The 16,773-nt window shown below is 41.4% G+C and overlaps 1 protein-coding gene across 2 annotated transcripts in view; it reads left to right on the forward strand.

Annotated features, from left to right (window-relative positions):
• Positions 1-4,463: 4,463 nt before the first annotated feature.
• The window catches only part of nars1 (asparaginyl-tRNA synthetase 1), a 22,973-nt gene continuing 10,663 nt past the window's right edge, over positions 4,464-16,773 (forward strand). The window contains exons 1-9 of one of the 2 annotated variants that reach the window (XR_016484790.1): positions 4,464-4,779; positions 6,120-6,202; positions 6,304-6,369; positions 6,520-6,612; positions 6,848-6,937; positions 7,065-7,143; positions 14,503-14,573; positions 14,736-14,822; positions 15,070-15,619. Coding sequence is in view for 1 of the 2 variants with exons in the window: in XM_036936720.2 (XP_036792615.1) it covers positions 4,746-4,779; positions 6,120-6,202; positions 6,304-6,369; positions 6,520-6,612; positions 6,848-6,937; positions 7,065-7,143; positions 14,503-14,573; positions 14,736-14,822; positions 15,070-15,291 (825 nt within the window). In the remaining variant the exon portion in view is untranslated. The remainder of the gene's footprint in view (positions 4,780-6,119; positions 6,203-6,303; positions 6,370-6,519; positions 6,613-6,847; positions 6,938-7,064; positions 7,144-14,502; positions 14,574-14,735; positions 14,823-15,069; positions 15,620-16,773) is intronic. The other variant, XM_036936720.2, reaches the window with a different exon arrangement.

Consider the following 16,773-nt stretch of genomic DNA (forward strand, 5'->3'; position numbering starts at 1 on the left):
TGAGGTGTTGGCTTTAGGGATGATCAGTGAGATACACCTGCTGGAGCGAGTGCTACGGGTGGGTGTTGCCATCGTGACCAGTGAACTGAGATAAGGCGGAGCTTTACCTAGCATGGACTTGTAGATGACCTGGAGCCAGTGGGTCTGGCGATGAATATGAAGCGAGGGCCAGCCGACTAGATCATACAGGTCGCAGTGGTGGGTGGTATAAGGTGCTTTAGTAACAAAGTGGATGGCACTGTGATAAACTGAATCCAGTTTGCTGAGTAGAGTATTGGAAGCCATTTTGTAGATGACATCGTCGAAGTCGAGGATCGGAAGGATAGTCAGTTTTACCAGGGTTAAGTTTGGAGGCGTGAGTGAAGGAGGCTTTGTTGCGGAATAGAAAGCCGATTCTAGATTTGATTTTGGATTGGGGATGTTTGATATGAGTCTGGAAGGAGAGTTTACAGTCTAACCAGACACCTAGGTACTTATAGATGTCCACATATTCTAGGTCGGAACCATCCAGGGTGGTGATGCTAGTCGGGCGGGCGGGTGCAGGCAGCGAACGGTTGAAAAGCATGCATTTGGTTTTACTAGCGTTTAAGAGCAGTTGGAGGCCACGGAAGGAGTGTTTTATGGTGTTGAAGCTCGTTTGGAGGTTAGATAGCACAGTGTCCAAGAAAGGGCCAGAAGTATACAGAATGGTGTCGTCTGCGTAGAGGTGGATCAGGGAGTTGCCCGCAGCAAGAGCAACATCATTGATATACAGGTATACAGAGAAAGGAGTCTGCTCGAGAATTGAACCCTGTGGCACCCCCATAGAGACTGCCAGAGGACCGAACAACATGCCCTCCGATTTGACACACTGAACTCTGTCTGCAAAGTAGTTGGTGAACCAGGCAAGGCAGTCTGCCGATAAGAATATGGTGATTGACAGAGTCGAAAGCCTTGGCAAGGTCGATGAAGACGGCTGCACAGTACTGTCTTTTATCGATGGCGGTTATGATATCGTTTAGTACCTTGAGCGTGGCTGAGGTGCACCCGTGACCTCAAGGTACGGTGGGATTCGAGATGGTCAGTGATCTGTTTGTTGACTTGGCTTTCGAAGACCTTAGATAGGCAGGGCAGGATGGATATAGGTCTGTAACAGTTTGGGTCCAGGGTGTCTCCCCCTTTGAAGAGGGGGATGACCGCGGCAACTTTCCAGTCCTTGGGGATCTCAGACAATATGAAAGAGAGGTTGAACAGGCTGGTAATAGGGGTTGCGACAATGGCGGCGGATAGTTTCAGAAATAGAGGGTCCAGATTGTCAAGCCCAGCTGATTTGTACGGGTCCAGATTTTGCAGCTCTTTCAGAACATCTGCTATCTGGATTTGGGTAAAGGAGAAGCTGAGGAGGCTTGGGCGGGGGGTGGGGGGGGGGGGTAGAGCTGTTGGCCGAAGTTGGAGTAGCCAGGAGGATGGCATGGCCAGCCGTTGAGAAATGCTTGTTGAAGTTTTCGATTGTCATGGATTTATCGTGGTGACCGTGTTACCTAGTCTCAGTGCAGTGGGCAGCTGGGAGGAGGTGCTCTTGTTCTCCATGGACTTTACAGTGTCCCAGAATTGTTTGGAGTTAGAGCTACAGGATGCAAATTTCTGCTTGAAAAAGCTGGCCTTTGCTTTTCTGACTGACTGCGTGTATTGGTTCCTGACTTCCCTGAACAGTTGCATATCGCGGGGACTATTCGATGCTATTGCAGTCCGCCACAGAATGTTTTTGTGCTGGTCGAGGGCAGTCAGGTCTGGAGTGAACCAGGGGCTATATCTGTTCTTAGTTCTCCATTTTTTGAACGGAGCATGCTTATCTAAGATGGTGAGGAAGTTATTTTTAAAGAATGACCAGGCATCCTCAACTGACGGGATGAGGTCAATATCCTTCTAGGATACCCGGGCCAGGTCGATTAGAAAGGCCTGCTCGCAGAAGTGTTTTAGGGAGCGTTTAACAGTGATTAGGGTGGTCGTTTGACTGCGGACCCGTAGCGGATACAGGCAATGAGGCAGTGATCGCTGAGATCCTGATTGAAGACAGCGGAGGTGTATTTGGAGGGCCAGTTGGTCAGGATAACGTCTATGAGGGTGCCCTTGTTTACAGATTTAGGGTTGTACCTGGTGGATTCCTTGATGATTTGTGTGAGATTGGGGGGGCGATCAATTCACAAATGGTGTCCAGGGCACAGCTGGGAGCTGAGGGGGGTTGGTAGCAGGCGGCAACAGTGAGAGACTTATTTTTGGAGAGATTAATTTTTAAAATTAGAAGTTCGAACTGTTTGGGTACGGACCTGGAAAGTATGACATTACTTTGCGGGCTCTCTCTGCAGTAGACAGTTGGCAGTTCTATCTTGCGGAAAATGTTATAGTTGGGTATGGAAATCTCCGAATTTTTGGTGGCCTTCCTGAGCCAGGATTCAAACACAGCAAGGACATCAGGGTTGGCAGAGTGTGCTAAAGCAGTGAGTAAAACAAACTTAGGGAAGAGGCTTCTGATGTTGACATGCATGAAAGCAAGGCTTTTTCGATCACAGAAGTCAACAAATGAGGGTGCCTGGGGACATGCAGGGCCTGGGTTTACCTCCACATCATGACCATACAACATTCCTTCAATTCTGACCAGTCTCCCAGTCCCTGCTGCTGAAAAACCATAGCATGATGCTGTCATAACCATGCTTCACTGAGGGGATGGTGTTCTCGGGGTGATGAGAGGTGTTTGTTTTATGCCAGACATAGCATGTTCCTTGATGGCCAAAAAGCTCAATTTTAGTCTCATCTGACCAATGGCTTTTTTTTTTTTCAATGTTATGGATATTTTTTTACAACCCAACCCTGATCTGTTCTTCTCCACAACTTTGTCTCTGAACTGTTTGGAGAGCTCTTTGGTCTTCATGGTGCCGCTTGCTTGGCAGACTCTTGGGCCTTTCAGAACAGGTGTGTATATATATATACTGAGATCATGTGACAGATTGTGACACTTAGATTGCACACAGGTGGACTTTATTTAACTAATTATGTGACTTCTGAAGGTAATTGGTTGCTCCAGATCTTATTTAGGGGCTTCATAGCGAAGGGGGTGAATACATCTGTACACACCATTTTTCTGTTTTTTAATTAATTAATTTTTACATTTTTAAACAAGTTATTTTTTTCATTTATAATTTATATGCACTCATCGTTTATTATTATTATTTTTTTAAACAACCTTTTTTCATTTCACTTCAACAATTTGGACTATTTTGTTCATTACATGAAATCCAAATGCAAAAATATATACAAATTATTGGTTGTAATGCAACAAAATAGGAAAAATGCCAAGGGGGATGAATACTTGTGCAAGGCACTGTATATACGGTCTCACAATTGACAGTGCATGTCAGAGCAAAAACCAAGCTATGAGGTCGAAAGAATTGTCGCAGAGCTCGGAGACAGGATTGTGCCGAGGTACAGACCTGGGAGAGGGTACCAAAAAATGTCTGCAGCATTGATGAAACTCCCCAAATACAGGTGTGCCAAGCTTGCAGCGTCATACCCAAGAAGACTCGAGGCTGTAATCGCTGCCAAAGGTGCTTCAACAAAGTACTGAGTAAAAGGTCTGAATACTTATGTAAATGTGGTATTTCCATTTTTTTTGGTACACATTTTCTAAAATATCTAAACCTGTTTCTGCTTTGTCATTTTGGGGTATAGTGTGTAAATCTTATGAGTGGGTGGGAATTGTTTTAATAAATTTTATAATAAGGCTGTAACGTAACAAAATGTGGAAAAAGTCAAGGGGTCTGAATTCTTTCTGAATGCACTGTACATACAGAGTGTACAAAACATTAGGAACACCTTCCTAATATTGAGTTACACCCCCTTTTGCCTTCAGAACAGAACATTTTGCCCTCAGAACAGCCTCAATTCATTGGGTTATGAACTCTACAATGTGTCAGAAGCAGTCCACAGGGATTCTGGCCCATGTTGACTCCAATGCTTCCCACAGTTGTGTCAAATTGGCTGGATGTCCTTTGGGTGGTGGACCATCCTTGATACACACGGGAAACTTTTGACACAAACCGATGTGCCTGGTACTTACTACCATACCCCGTTCAAAGACACAAAATATTTTGACTTGCCCATTCTCCCTCTGAATTGCAAACATACAAAACATTTATTCAGATTTACCCATCAGTAGCTCCGAGAAAAACCCTCTCAAAAACATATTGCAGGCTGAGTGTTGTATAACTGCATTTCAGCAATTACTGCTTCTAAAATACAACAGTCGACAGCAGTTTTGAAACTGCAATCTTTTTTTTTTCGTACGGGAAGTGTACCAAAGAACATTTTTAATTTAATGTATGGACATTAATGGGTTCAAATGGATTTTGCAACAATATGTGCATGATGTAATGGATTGAATTAAATATGCATGAATCATATATAGCCTCATCATCTCTCAGCTCCATATACATCTGTCCCGACATCTCTATGGTCCAACACACCAGATATGGTCCTTTCATCATGCCAGGGCGTGACTACAATGACTGTCAGGAACTGTGAACCAATCCGCGTTCAATTTACTGCACACTGTAACCAATCAACGTTCCCGACCTTTTCGGAAGTTGTATGCGCAGATAATCATACGAGCGCTCACAAACCAACGGGAGAAGCGAAGGCCGGTTTATTTCAGTATTATTATTACCTAGCTAGTAATTCATAAAAATATACAGATTTTATACAATTTCTACATGGATATGGCGGAGAAGGTAACGAAAACTGCAGGTAAACTCATTGGGTAACGTTATGTAGCTAGCTACAAGCTATACAATGCTGAAATCATGTGTCAAGTGTTTCATCAGACCGGTGTGGCTAGTTAGCTTGCATACTTTTTAAAATTATTTTATTTAGCCTTTATTTAACTAGGTTAAGTCGGTTAAGAACCAATTATTATTTTCCAATGACGGCCTAACCCCCGGACAAACCCTCCCATATCCCGGACGACGCTGGGCCAAGTGTGCGCCGCCCTATGCGACTCCCAATCATGGCCGGTTGTGATACAGCCCGGGAATCGAATCAGGGTCTGTAGTGACGCCTCTAGCACTGAGATGCAGAGCCTTAGGTGCCTGCGCCACCGGGAACCCACCGGTAGCACAACCGTGTTTTGACTGTCTAGCTAGCTAAAACAAGCTAGTTAAACATCCTACGCGTTTGTTTGAGTGCCCTTTTCACTTCTGTCATACCTGTCTGTACCTAGCTGAGGTTCTCAACTCCACAATATGTAAATACAGTGCATTCGGAAACTATTCAGACGCCTAGACTTTTCCCACATGTTGTTACGTTACAGCCTTATTCTAAAGTTGATTAAATAGACCCCCCCCCCCCCCCCTTATCAATATATACACAATACCGCATAATAACAAAGCGAAAACAGGGTTTTAGAAGTTTATGTACATCTCTGGAGAGACCAGAATATAGCTGTGCAGCGACGCTCCCCATCCAACAGAGCTTGAGAGGATCTGCAGGGAAGAATGGGAGAAACTCCCCAAATACAGGTGTGCCAAGCTTGTAGCGTCATACCCAAGAAGACTGGAGGCTGTATGTAATCGCTGCCAAAGGTGCTTCAATAAAGTACTGAGTAAAGGGTCTGAATACTTATGTAAATCTGATATTTCAGTTTTTTTTAATATATTTTAATAAATGTGCAAACATTTTCTAAAAAAAACAACTGTTTTTTCCTTGTCAATATGGGGTATTGTGATGTCATTCTGGGGTATTGTGATATCATTCTGGGGTATTGTGATGTCATTCTGGGGTATTGTGATATCATTCTGGGGTATTGTGATGTCATTCTGGGGTATTGTGATGTCATTCTGGGGTATTGTGATGTCATTCTGGGGTATTGTGATGTCATTCTGGGGTATTGTGATATCATTCTGGGGTATTGTGATGTCATTCTGGGGTATTGTGTGTTGATTGAGGAGGGAATACAATTGAATCTATTTTAGAATAGGGCTGTAACGTAACAAAATGTGGAAAAGGTCCAGGGGTCTGAATACTTTGCCAATGCACCACTGTAGCTCCAACCTTTGAGTGGGTGAAATAGGCTTTCACTTTTTTTCCAGGTGAACTGTATGTGTCTGACAAAGAGGGGAATGATCAGGATGGTGATGGAACAGAACAGAAGCCTTTCAAGACCGCGTTGAGGGTAAGAGGAATCAGCGTTGTCTCTTTTGTTTTGAATTATTTACACCATTCAACAGAATTGATATGTCTACGTGCTGTAACAACAGCTATGTGATTTCACAGGCATTGACATTTGCTGGAAAAGAACCATTCCCAACCATCTATGTGGACTCTCAGAAGGAAGGAGAGGTACATAGTTACAACAAGCAACCCTCCCCCCCAAAATAATAATCATCAAAACACAAACCCAGCAAAATGTGAAGATGTTTTCCTTTGGTTTCTCTCTCTCTCACTCTCACACTCACTCACTCACTGATTTTGTTTCTCCTATTCATCCAGCGTTGGGCAGTGATCTCCAAGACACAGAGGAAAAATGTGAAAAAGTTATTTGCTAGAGAGCAGATGAAGAGCGACTCCAAAGACAAAAAGGAGGTACGTTGGGGAGGTGGAAAAAGGGAAGTGTGGCACCCTATCCCCCATATAATGCACTGCCTCTGGTCAAAAGTAGTGCACTAGGTAGGGAATAGGGTGCACCATGTAGGGAATAGGATGCACAATTATAATTATACACACTATTGTCTTCAGCCATAAACTGTATACTCACAGGTAGCAGTAGTGTATGTAAGCGGCAATTTATGTAAATCGTTTTTTCAACTTTGATTTGAAGGCAGAGGATTCTGAGAGACGAGAGAAGAACCTGGACGGAGCTAAGAAAGTCACCATTGAGAATGACTCTAGCCTTCCAGAGCCCAAAACGGTCAGATCCACTATATTCTCTTTAGTCAGCATCCTGTCAGAAACTCCTCATCTTTGGAAATAAAGAGTATAATTTTTGTCTTCCGTTATGTTTAAATATTGAAATTGAATCAACACTTTCCCAAAAGGTTAAAATCTATCAGCTGGAGCCTCTCCGGGGGGAGAGGGTGAAGGTGTTTGGTTGGGTGCACCGAATGAGAAAACAAGGTGAGGATTGTAGAAAGACAAAGTCCACTATGAAGGAAGATAGCGGTAGTTTTAGCGCTAGCTTAGCGCAAAGACTGGAAGTCTCTGGGTACAGCTAGCTACCCACCAAAAAATGCAACACTGTGTACATAATGTTATGAACATAAATACTGTGTGATTCAAAACTTGTAAAAGTAGCACTTAATTAAAAAAAGAAAATCTTTAATCTAAGTTATGATATTTTAGCATCGAAATCACAGCGCATCTTGGGTATTCTCCATAGCAACCTTGCTTACTTTTGTTGCACACTGGTCAGAACCAGTTGTGAGTTCGGTGTTCGTCTCAAGCAACACAAGTTACCTTCACTGATGAGTTTTAACAGTTTTATTTTAAAATTTTAATTAATTAATTAACATTTTTTTAAATATTCTTTAAGAGTTTTATACAGTGGTTTTCTCAGTTTCTCAGTCTCAATATAACACATTCTGGCAGCTGCATTTCAGTGGAGGCTCCTCAGAGGAGGAAGGGGAGGACTTATCATTTTGTAAAAAAACAACATTTTTATATAAAAATTACTATACTAAAAATGATCCTTTTTATACTAAATATTTTCACATCACCAAATAATGGATTAAAACACACTGTTTTTCAATTTAAGTTCACAGTAGTCTCATCAGCACTTTGTAGGGTAGCACCATGGTGTAGCCGGAGGACAGCTAGCTTCCTCTGTGTACATTGACTTAAATACAAAACCTAGGAGGTTCATGGTTCTCACTTCCTTCCATAGACTTACGCAGTAACTATGACAACTTCCGGAGGACCACCTCCAACCTATCGGAGCTCTTGCATCATTAACTGACATGTTGTCCACCCAATCAAAGGATCAGAGAATGAATGTAGTACTGAAAGCATAAGCTACAGCTAGCACTGCAGTGCATAAAATGTGGTGAGTAGTTTTTTTTCTTTCCCAACCCCTTTTTATTGAGTGATATCCAATTGGTAGTTAGTCTTGTCCCAACTCTTGTACGGACTCGGGAGAGGCGAAGGTCGAGAGCCATGGGTTCCACGACCCTGCCAAGCCGCACTGCTTCTTGACACACTGCTTGCTTAACCCGGAAGCCAACCGCACCAATGTGTCGGAGGAAACACCATACAACTGGTGTCTGAAGTCAGCGTGCATGCGCCCGGCCCGCCACAAGGAGTTGCTAGAGCGCAATGGGACAAGAATATCCCGGCCGGCCAGACCCTGGGCCAATTGTTCGCTGTCTCATGGGTCTCCCGGTTGCGGCCGGCTGCAACACAACCCGGGATCGGGCTAGTAATGCCTCTAGCACTGCGATGCAGTGCCTTAGACCGCTGGGCCACTCGCGAGGTCACGTGGAATTTGACTCGTGGCGGTAATACGGTCACAGCAACAGCTCTAACGTTGACACGATCAGTCCAATCAAAGCTACTGTAGATCTAACGTGAATTTACATAATATTATCTGTGTCCAATGACCTTTGAGCCTTCTTGGATGGGCACTTCTAATGTAACTATGGCAGCACCCAAGGGGCGTGATTTTTTTTTTTTTAGCTCTCCCCTTAGATTTTGCGGTGACGTAGTGTCCCCTTGAGTGACAGAACACTGAGCCAATCACGGCGCAACTAGAGAACATTACAACCTCCTACGCTCTGTATTTTTCCCTGGCTTCCCCACCACCACGGAAAGCACTGAGTTAGGATGAAACACCTGCATTTTAAAGCTCAAGAAAGGAACCTTGTTTGTATGCGGCTTTTTTTAACTGAATTTATATATATTTTTTTTACATTGTTTGCAAACTGATGTGACACGTATTAATGTCGAAATAACATGCAAAACAGGCAACAAAATGTTAAATTTTTGATATTTATTTTTTTAGCTAAACACAGAGATGCAAACCAGTTACCTTTTGGCGAAATTCGCCGTTTTGAATCCAAAATAGTTAAAGTACTTGATTCGTTTTTTGGGGGGTTCTAATATCCGCGTTTGGGTCACTAATGACTGTAAGCGAACCAGTGATACATGTTTGAAGCAATTATGTCTGCAGCCAGTCATTCACCTAACAGAATGCAGCACGTGACTGAAGAGACAACCAACTTGCTAGTGTGGGAGAAATTAGGTACATATATGGATAAATATACTGTCCTATATAAAAGAGGGATGCATTTGCCATTCTGGTAAGGTACATTGTCTATTGTATAGGACAGGAAGCCAGAGTGGGGCCATGGGAGAGGGCAATACCTAGGGCAGCTGGACATACAAAGATCAGAGGTTATCTAAGGACGGGGGGTTCAGCCAAAGGACCAATTGATGGATTACAGACATCAATCACATCACAGGAGACAAGTCTGTTTGATCTTAGACAACCATATGAAGAGAAGGCGACCAGAACAGCTAGGCACCCTAAAGCTAAAGGAGATGAAAGACACCAAAAGGGACACATGGAGTTAATTACAGGGTATGAACACAGGCCACAGGAAAGGGGAATGTATAGTATTTTTAGTATAGCTGAGCATGCTAAAAACAGAAGAGACACATAGTCTGCTGACCCTAGATAACACACAAACAGGAGAACGCATTAAGCTGAGTGAAGGGTCAAAGCAAGGGTCTTGTCACCATTAGGATCTAATGGAAAGCAGATGGGGGCGTTATTGGGCTGAACAAGCAGGAAGCACGGATTGGGATGTAACTTAATTTGCATATGGGAGGGACTTATATGGTAGGTGTATAACTCAGAGCGAGGGCTCTGAAAAAGTGTGTGTGTTCCGCGGACCGCTCCGGCTTATGATACTGTTGTATTAAAAGTCTATATTGATTTTCACAAAGTTCTTGGTTGTGTCATATTTGAACCGATTTGCCACTACACTAGTTACAGCATCAGCGCGCGTTCTGGAAGTCAGCGGAGAGTGGAAAGGCAGTTTTGATTTGGTGATGAAGCCTACTTCATGAGCTGTAACCGAAAAACGGGCATTTATAAAGTTTGAGTTGAGGGAGTAAGCGTGGTGGAACAAGAATTGTTAGCAATGTTAAGTACTGTTATCTTGCTACAGTAGCTGGATCTAGTTATCCGTTAGCTAGCCAGATAAATGTTGAGCAACATTATCTAACTTAGCTGATGAAATAATTGAGTTTATGGTGTGGAAATTAGCTGGCTAACAAAGTTAGTCAGACCGCTAGCTAGCTAACGCTACAACATCAGATGAGGTGAAGTTATCTCGAGGAACCAATTAGCTACAGTGGTTCGTCCTTTAAAAGTTGCAGCGTACTGCGGCACAGCTTGAATGGTGCCGCAGAATTCTATGGCACGTTATTTAAGTGCCAACCACTGGTACCATCAATGCTAGTTTAACCACCAGAGGGCATCTTTGAGAGGCATTTGATACCATTGCATGGCTGTGCTAGAGAATTTAAAACCTTTTTTTGTAAGAACATAGTATATGGGACTGATTTGAAGGAATTTTGCTTAATTAATTAGATTAATATTATGGTGTATCTATTCAAAGGAAAAAGGAAAAACCCTTTGGGTTCCCATTAGGATGCAACGGAAAATATGTCGCTGTACAACCAACATGACATTCAGGAGTAGGCTACCGTACTTGGCTATTTAGCTAAAGAATCCCTGTGTTGTTCGGGGCACGCGGGAGACCGGGGTTCAATTCCCTGACGGGGAGGAAGGAGTAGACTGTCCTTGTAAATAAGAATTTGTTCTTAACTGACTTGCTTAGGTAAATAAAGGTTACACTAAGAGCATAACATGTCTACACCCTAATTGTGTAATTGTAGTCTAACCAATACCCAAACTGAAATTCAGTCAAAATAAAAACATCTCATTGATTCATCAGTGCAGAACAAAACGTTGTAGGCTGTAGCTTCAAATCCTATTGCTTCTAACTTCAATACGCTCTTTAAATAAATAAGACCTACACCACGTTTAACAGCACTAGTGAGACTCGTCGCCTACGGATTAAACTGAAATTGCAACCAATCACGGCCGGTTGTGATACAGCCAACCTAACTAAGAAATACATTTGAGGATATAATTCTCCCCCTATCCTCCTTCTAGGCAAGTCTATTGTCCAGCCACCTGCTAATAGCCATAATGGCGCTGTACAACGTGACCATGTGTGTTTGAAAGAGTATTTTCCTGTAAGCAACAATTTGTTTACCTTCATTAGACAACTTTGTTCAAATATTTCTGTAAATCAACATTGCCATTTTGAAAGTATTTTTTTATCAATATGCTATTAACGAAAGCATAAAGATGCCATTATTAGTTACATTATTTTAGTTTGAACGTGCAGACTGGCACTAAGAACAGCAGGAACTTTTCCCTAGTCAGCTCCATTATTAGTTTAATGCCCCTTAAAGTGTTGCTCTGTGCTACCCAGTGTGGCGGGCTGGGGGTCCACATCCTCCTCCTCCCTTCCCCACGGCCAGTTGTTATAAAGGCTGTCGTGGTAACAAGCGTTCTATTATAAAGGCTGTCGTGGTAACAAGCGTTCTATTATAAAGGCTGTCGTGGTAACCAGCGTTCTATTATAAAGGCTGTCGTGGTAACAAGTGTTCTGTTGTTATAAAGGCTGTCGTGGTATCAAGTGTTCTATTATAAAGGCTGTCGTGGTAACAAGCGTTCTATTATAAAGGCTGTCGTGGTAACAAGCGTTCTATTATAAAGGCTGTCGCGGTAACAAGCGTTCTGTTATAAAGGCTGTCGTGGCTAACTGCAATATTAGTGTATTTTTAAAAAGAAATTCTACGAGTTTGGTTCACATCAACCACTTTTTATTTTACACACAGAGACTGATTATGTAGATCATATTCTTGGTTGTTTTAATTAGTTCACAGTTAAAACTTGCATTTCAAGAAGGGATCCAGACTAAAAATCACTAGAAATTAACATTTTAAAGCTGATTTTAAAAAATAAATAAATATATATATATATATCACTAGCAGGGATTTTTTTTGCATGTTTCAGTGCAGATGTAACTTTTCCACTTTTCAAACCAAGATGTTTTCCCGTCAAGCATCCGGACAACCTTTTCCACCCTTTTTTTGTTATATCTGAAAGGTGTTGCCGGTATCGAAGCCTAAACTTTTATTTCCACGAGCCAACCTGGTCATGGTTGCAGGAAAGTTCTGCCTGCGGCTTATTATGAAATTAACTGTAATGCCGAGGCGTTATTGACACTACGCTCTTACGCTCTTGGTGATTCTAGACGGCGGCCGTTACTAGTATCTACCTGGCAGTTGTGCACTTTTTTGGCAGTTGTGCACTTTTTTGGCAGTTGTGCACTTTTTTTGGCAGTTGTGCACTTTTTTGGCAGTTGTGCACTTTTTTGGCAGTTGTGCACTTTTTTTGGCAGTTGTGCACTTTTTTGGCAGTTGTGCACTTTTTGGCAGTTGTGCACTTTTTTTTGGCAGTTGTGCACTTTTTTGGCAGTTGTGCACTTTTTTGGCAGTTGTGCACTTTTTTTGGCAGTTGTGCACTTTTTTTGGCATGTCACTTCGTCCATCTCACATGCACTGTTTTTCTAACCACAGCTGGATGTATCCATACATAATACTGTGGGAATAAATATCACTGAATTCTGAAAATATTGGAATTAAGAAGGCTAATGCAATTGAAAGCATCAAATGTGTTTCTTACTGAAACTACCAAAGTCCTTCAATTGTTATCAACTATTCAAAGCATTAGCCTAGCTGTGTGGAGTCGCTATTTCAGCACCGTTTCGCACGGTTTTGAGACAAACGTGGGGGATTTTTCTTTTCACAGAATCTCTGTTTGGATATTTAGTTAGGCTACAATTAGCCTGTGGAAATGTTAGCTAAGTTGCTCATGATCATCTTGTCTAGGTGGGTCATTGCTTATCACTGATCAGAACAGTTTGTCAGCATGTTATGTAGCTTAACGAGTGGATTATTTAGCTCGTCAGTCGCAGTCAGCTAGTAGCCTAGGTTTACTACCTATCAACGGCCTGTGACTTGTCTGATAATCAATCAACGTGATATTTTGTTTCACTGAGTCTCTGTTTTTAGGCTATATTTAGCTAATTCTCTGGCTGGGCAAATTTAAGTGGAGGTGGTATAGCTCATCTATTCATTTGGTCATCTACCACTGATCAGAAACATTTAGCATGCTACAATGTAGCCTAAATGCTACATGCTGTAATGTAGCCTAAATGCCACATGCTGTAATGTAGCCTAAATGCCACATGCTGTAATGTAGCCTAAATGCCACATGCTGTAATGTAGCCTAAATGCCACATGCTACAATGTAGCCTAAATGCCACATGCTGTAATGTAGCCTAAATGCCACATGCTGTAATGTAGCCTAAATGCCACATGCTGTAATGTAGCCTAAATGCCACATGCTGTAATGTAGCCTAAATGCCACATGCTGTAATGTAGCCTAAATGCCACATGCTGTAATGTAGCCTAAATGCCACATGCTGTAATGTAGCCTAAATGCTACATTGCTGTAATGTAGCCTAAATGCTACATGCTGTAATGTAGCCTAAATGCTACATGCTGTAATGTAGCCTAAATGCTACATGCTGTAATGTAGCCTAAATGCCACATGCTGTAATGTAGCCTAAATGCTACATGCTGTAATGTAGCCTAAATCAAGTCTAGGTCTATTATTTTGCTCGTGTGGCGGCAACTCTAAAACGAAGCAGAGTGAGGGTAGGAACCTGGATCAAAAAAGCATGGGCTTGGGCTCTGTTTCAAAATATCACTTTTATATGGTTGGGAAAAATATTATTGGTATTTTTCTTATATACATACTATAAAATGTGTGTTGACTGTGATCTGGGTAGCCTACTTACTGTTAAGTGTGTCTCGTTAGTTGTTTTGTTCAACTCATACCTGTCGTTTTATCCTATTTTAATTAACGTGCAACTTTTAACAGGTTTTGAACCACACGGTGTTCATATTCATAACATTCTGTATGTGATGATTCAACTTTGAAGTTTTGTTTCCTGGGTCACGGAAGCCTTTTTTTGGTGGGTGGTGACCCTGACTTCTAACCAACATCATCTAGGGTTCCTATTTCCTTTGTATGATGCACTACAGACCATTTTATATTTTAGGCCATTTTATATTTTAGGCCATTTTATATTTTAGGCCATTTTTATATTTTATATATTTATTTTTGTTTTAAAAAATTAGGGGTTAGATCAGCTTAAATAGTGCAGATAGATTGTAGCTTCCATCAATCTAATTGTTTGCATCACTTCCAATTTCCCATATATATATATATATATATATATATATATTTTTTTTTTGTAAATATATTTTTGAGGTCTTTGCATGAATGAATGAGAGAGGCTCATAGCGTGTTTGCTATTCTCTTGCTAGGAAAGAACCTGCTGTTCATCGTGCTGAGAGATGGAACTGGTTTCTTGCAGTGTGTTCTCAACGATAAATTGGTATTTTAAAAAAATGGCTCTCTTTTAAAACACTTGTTACCAAAACTCTTTTAAAACTTAAAAAAAAATGACGACAAAATTAATGATATACATTTTTTTATGGCCCCACTTGTTCATTTTTTTCATTTGTAATCTCCTTTTGGCCCTTTGTCACCGTTATAGTGTCAGTGCTACAATGCCTTGGTGCTGTCCACGGAAAGCACAGTGGCTCTGTATGGGACAGTGCAAGAAGTACCTAAAGGAAAACAGGTAAACATTCCTCAAATTTAATATCCATTATTGTTTCAAGTTTAGCATACACATATATATATATATATATATGGTCAAGTTTCCCAGACCCAGATTAAGCCTAACCTTTTTTTTGTTGTTGTCCATGACTAGGCTTAAGCTGTGTCCCGGGGGGTGGGGGGGGGGGGGGGTCGGTCCCAATTAGTATTACATTTTTTATAATAACGGTATTATGACTGGCCTGTCTTCTCTTCTCCTCCTCCACGAGGCTCCTGGAGGTCATGAGCTGACCTGTGACTTCTGGGAGCTGGTGGGTCTGGCGCCGGCTGGAGGAGCTGACAACCTGCTGAATGAGGAGTCTGATGTGGACGTTCAGCTCAACAACAGACACATGATGATCCGTGGGGAGAACGTGTCCAAGATCCTCCGGGTCCGTTCCACTGTCACACAGTGCTTCAGGGATCACTTCTTCAACCGCGGATACCATGAGGTACAGTCAAAACTAGTACCCATCCACACAGACACAACAGGATGGATATTCCATTTAACATGTGGGTACATCACAATCATTCCATGTTTCTGATCTCTTTTAATAGTATAAATATATACTGTAATGTCCATCACCTGCTGTCGTAGGGTTCCTATTGCTATTGTTGATGTTAAAGATTAGGTCTGAATTGTGAATAAATTCTATGTTGTCATCCTTGTGCATGTTTACACATCTTTGTGACTTATTTAAAACGTCTTAAGGATCTCTACAGATCGGTGTCCCACCCTCGGGTTGAGCTAACGTGCGCTAATGTGATTAGCATGACGTTGTAAGTAACAAGAACATTTCCCAGGACGTAGACATATCTGATATGGGCAAAAAAGCTTAAAATCTTGTTAATCTAACTGCACTCTCCAATTTACAGTAGCTATTACAGTGAAAACATACCATGATATTGTTTGAGAATATTATCACAATTATCTACTTGAAAATGTATAGATTGACCAATTAGGCAGACTTGATACAACATGTTGAACAGAAATACAATGGTTCATTGGATCAGTCTAAAACTTTGAACATACTGCTGCCATCTAGTGGCCAAAACCTAAATTGAGCCTTGTGTCCTAAGTCAGATAATGGCCTTTCTCTTACATTTCAAAGATGATGGTACAAAAAATTACAAAAATAAAAAAAAACATGTATGTTTTTTTTTCTTTGTATTGTCTTCTACCAGATCTAATGTGTAATATTCTCCTACATTAATTTCACATTCCCACAAGCTTCAGTGTGTTTCCTTTCACATGGTACCAAGAATATGCATATCCTTGCTTCAGGTCCTGAGCTACAGGGAAGTTACATTTGGGAATGTCATTTTAGGCGGGAAAAAAAAAAGGGTCCGATCCTTAAGAGGTTTTTATATCTCTATATATTAAGAGGTTTAAATCCTTTTGCTCGTTGGAGAGGATAGGTCATCCGCAAATTTACACTACCGTTCAAAAGTTTGGAGTCACTTATAACATGTCCTTGTTTTTGAAAGAAAAGCATGTTTGTTTTTTTGTCCATTTAAAATAGCATCAAATTGATCAGAAATACAGTGTAGACATTGTTAATGTTGTAAATGACTATTGTAACTATTGTTTTAATGGAATATCTACATAGGTGTACAGAGGCCCATTATCAGCAACCATCACTCCTGTGTTCCAATGGTACGTTGTGTTAGCTAATCTAGGTTTATCATTTTTAAAGGCTAATTGATCATTAGAAAACCTGTTTGCAATTATGTTAGCACAGCTGAAAACTGTTGTACTCATTAAAGAAGCAATAAAACTGGCCTTCTTTAGACTAGTTGAGTATCTGGAGCATCAGCATTTGTGGGTTTGATTACAGGCTCAAAATGGCCAGAAACAAAGACATTTTCTGAAACTCGTCAGTCTATTCTTGTTCTGAGAAAGGAAGGCTATTCCGTGAGAGAAATTGCCAATA

The sequence above is a fragment of the Oncorhynchus mykiss genome, chromosome 12 (genome assembly GCF_057628025.1).
Source record: "Oncorhynchus mykiss isolate SJ-2025 chromosome 12, ASM5762802v1, whole genome shotgun sequence".
Taxonomy (NCBI): domain Eukaryota; kingdom Metazoa; phylum Chordata; class Actinopteri; order Salmoniformes; family Salmonidae; genus Oncorhynchus; species Oncorhynchus mykiss.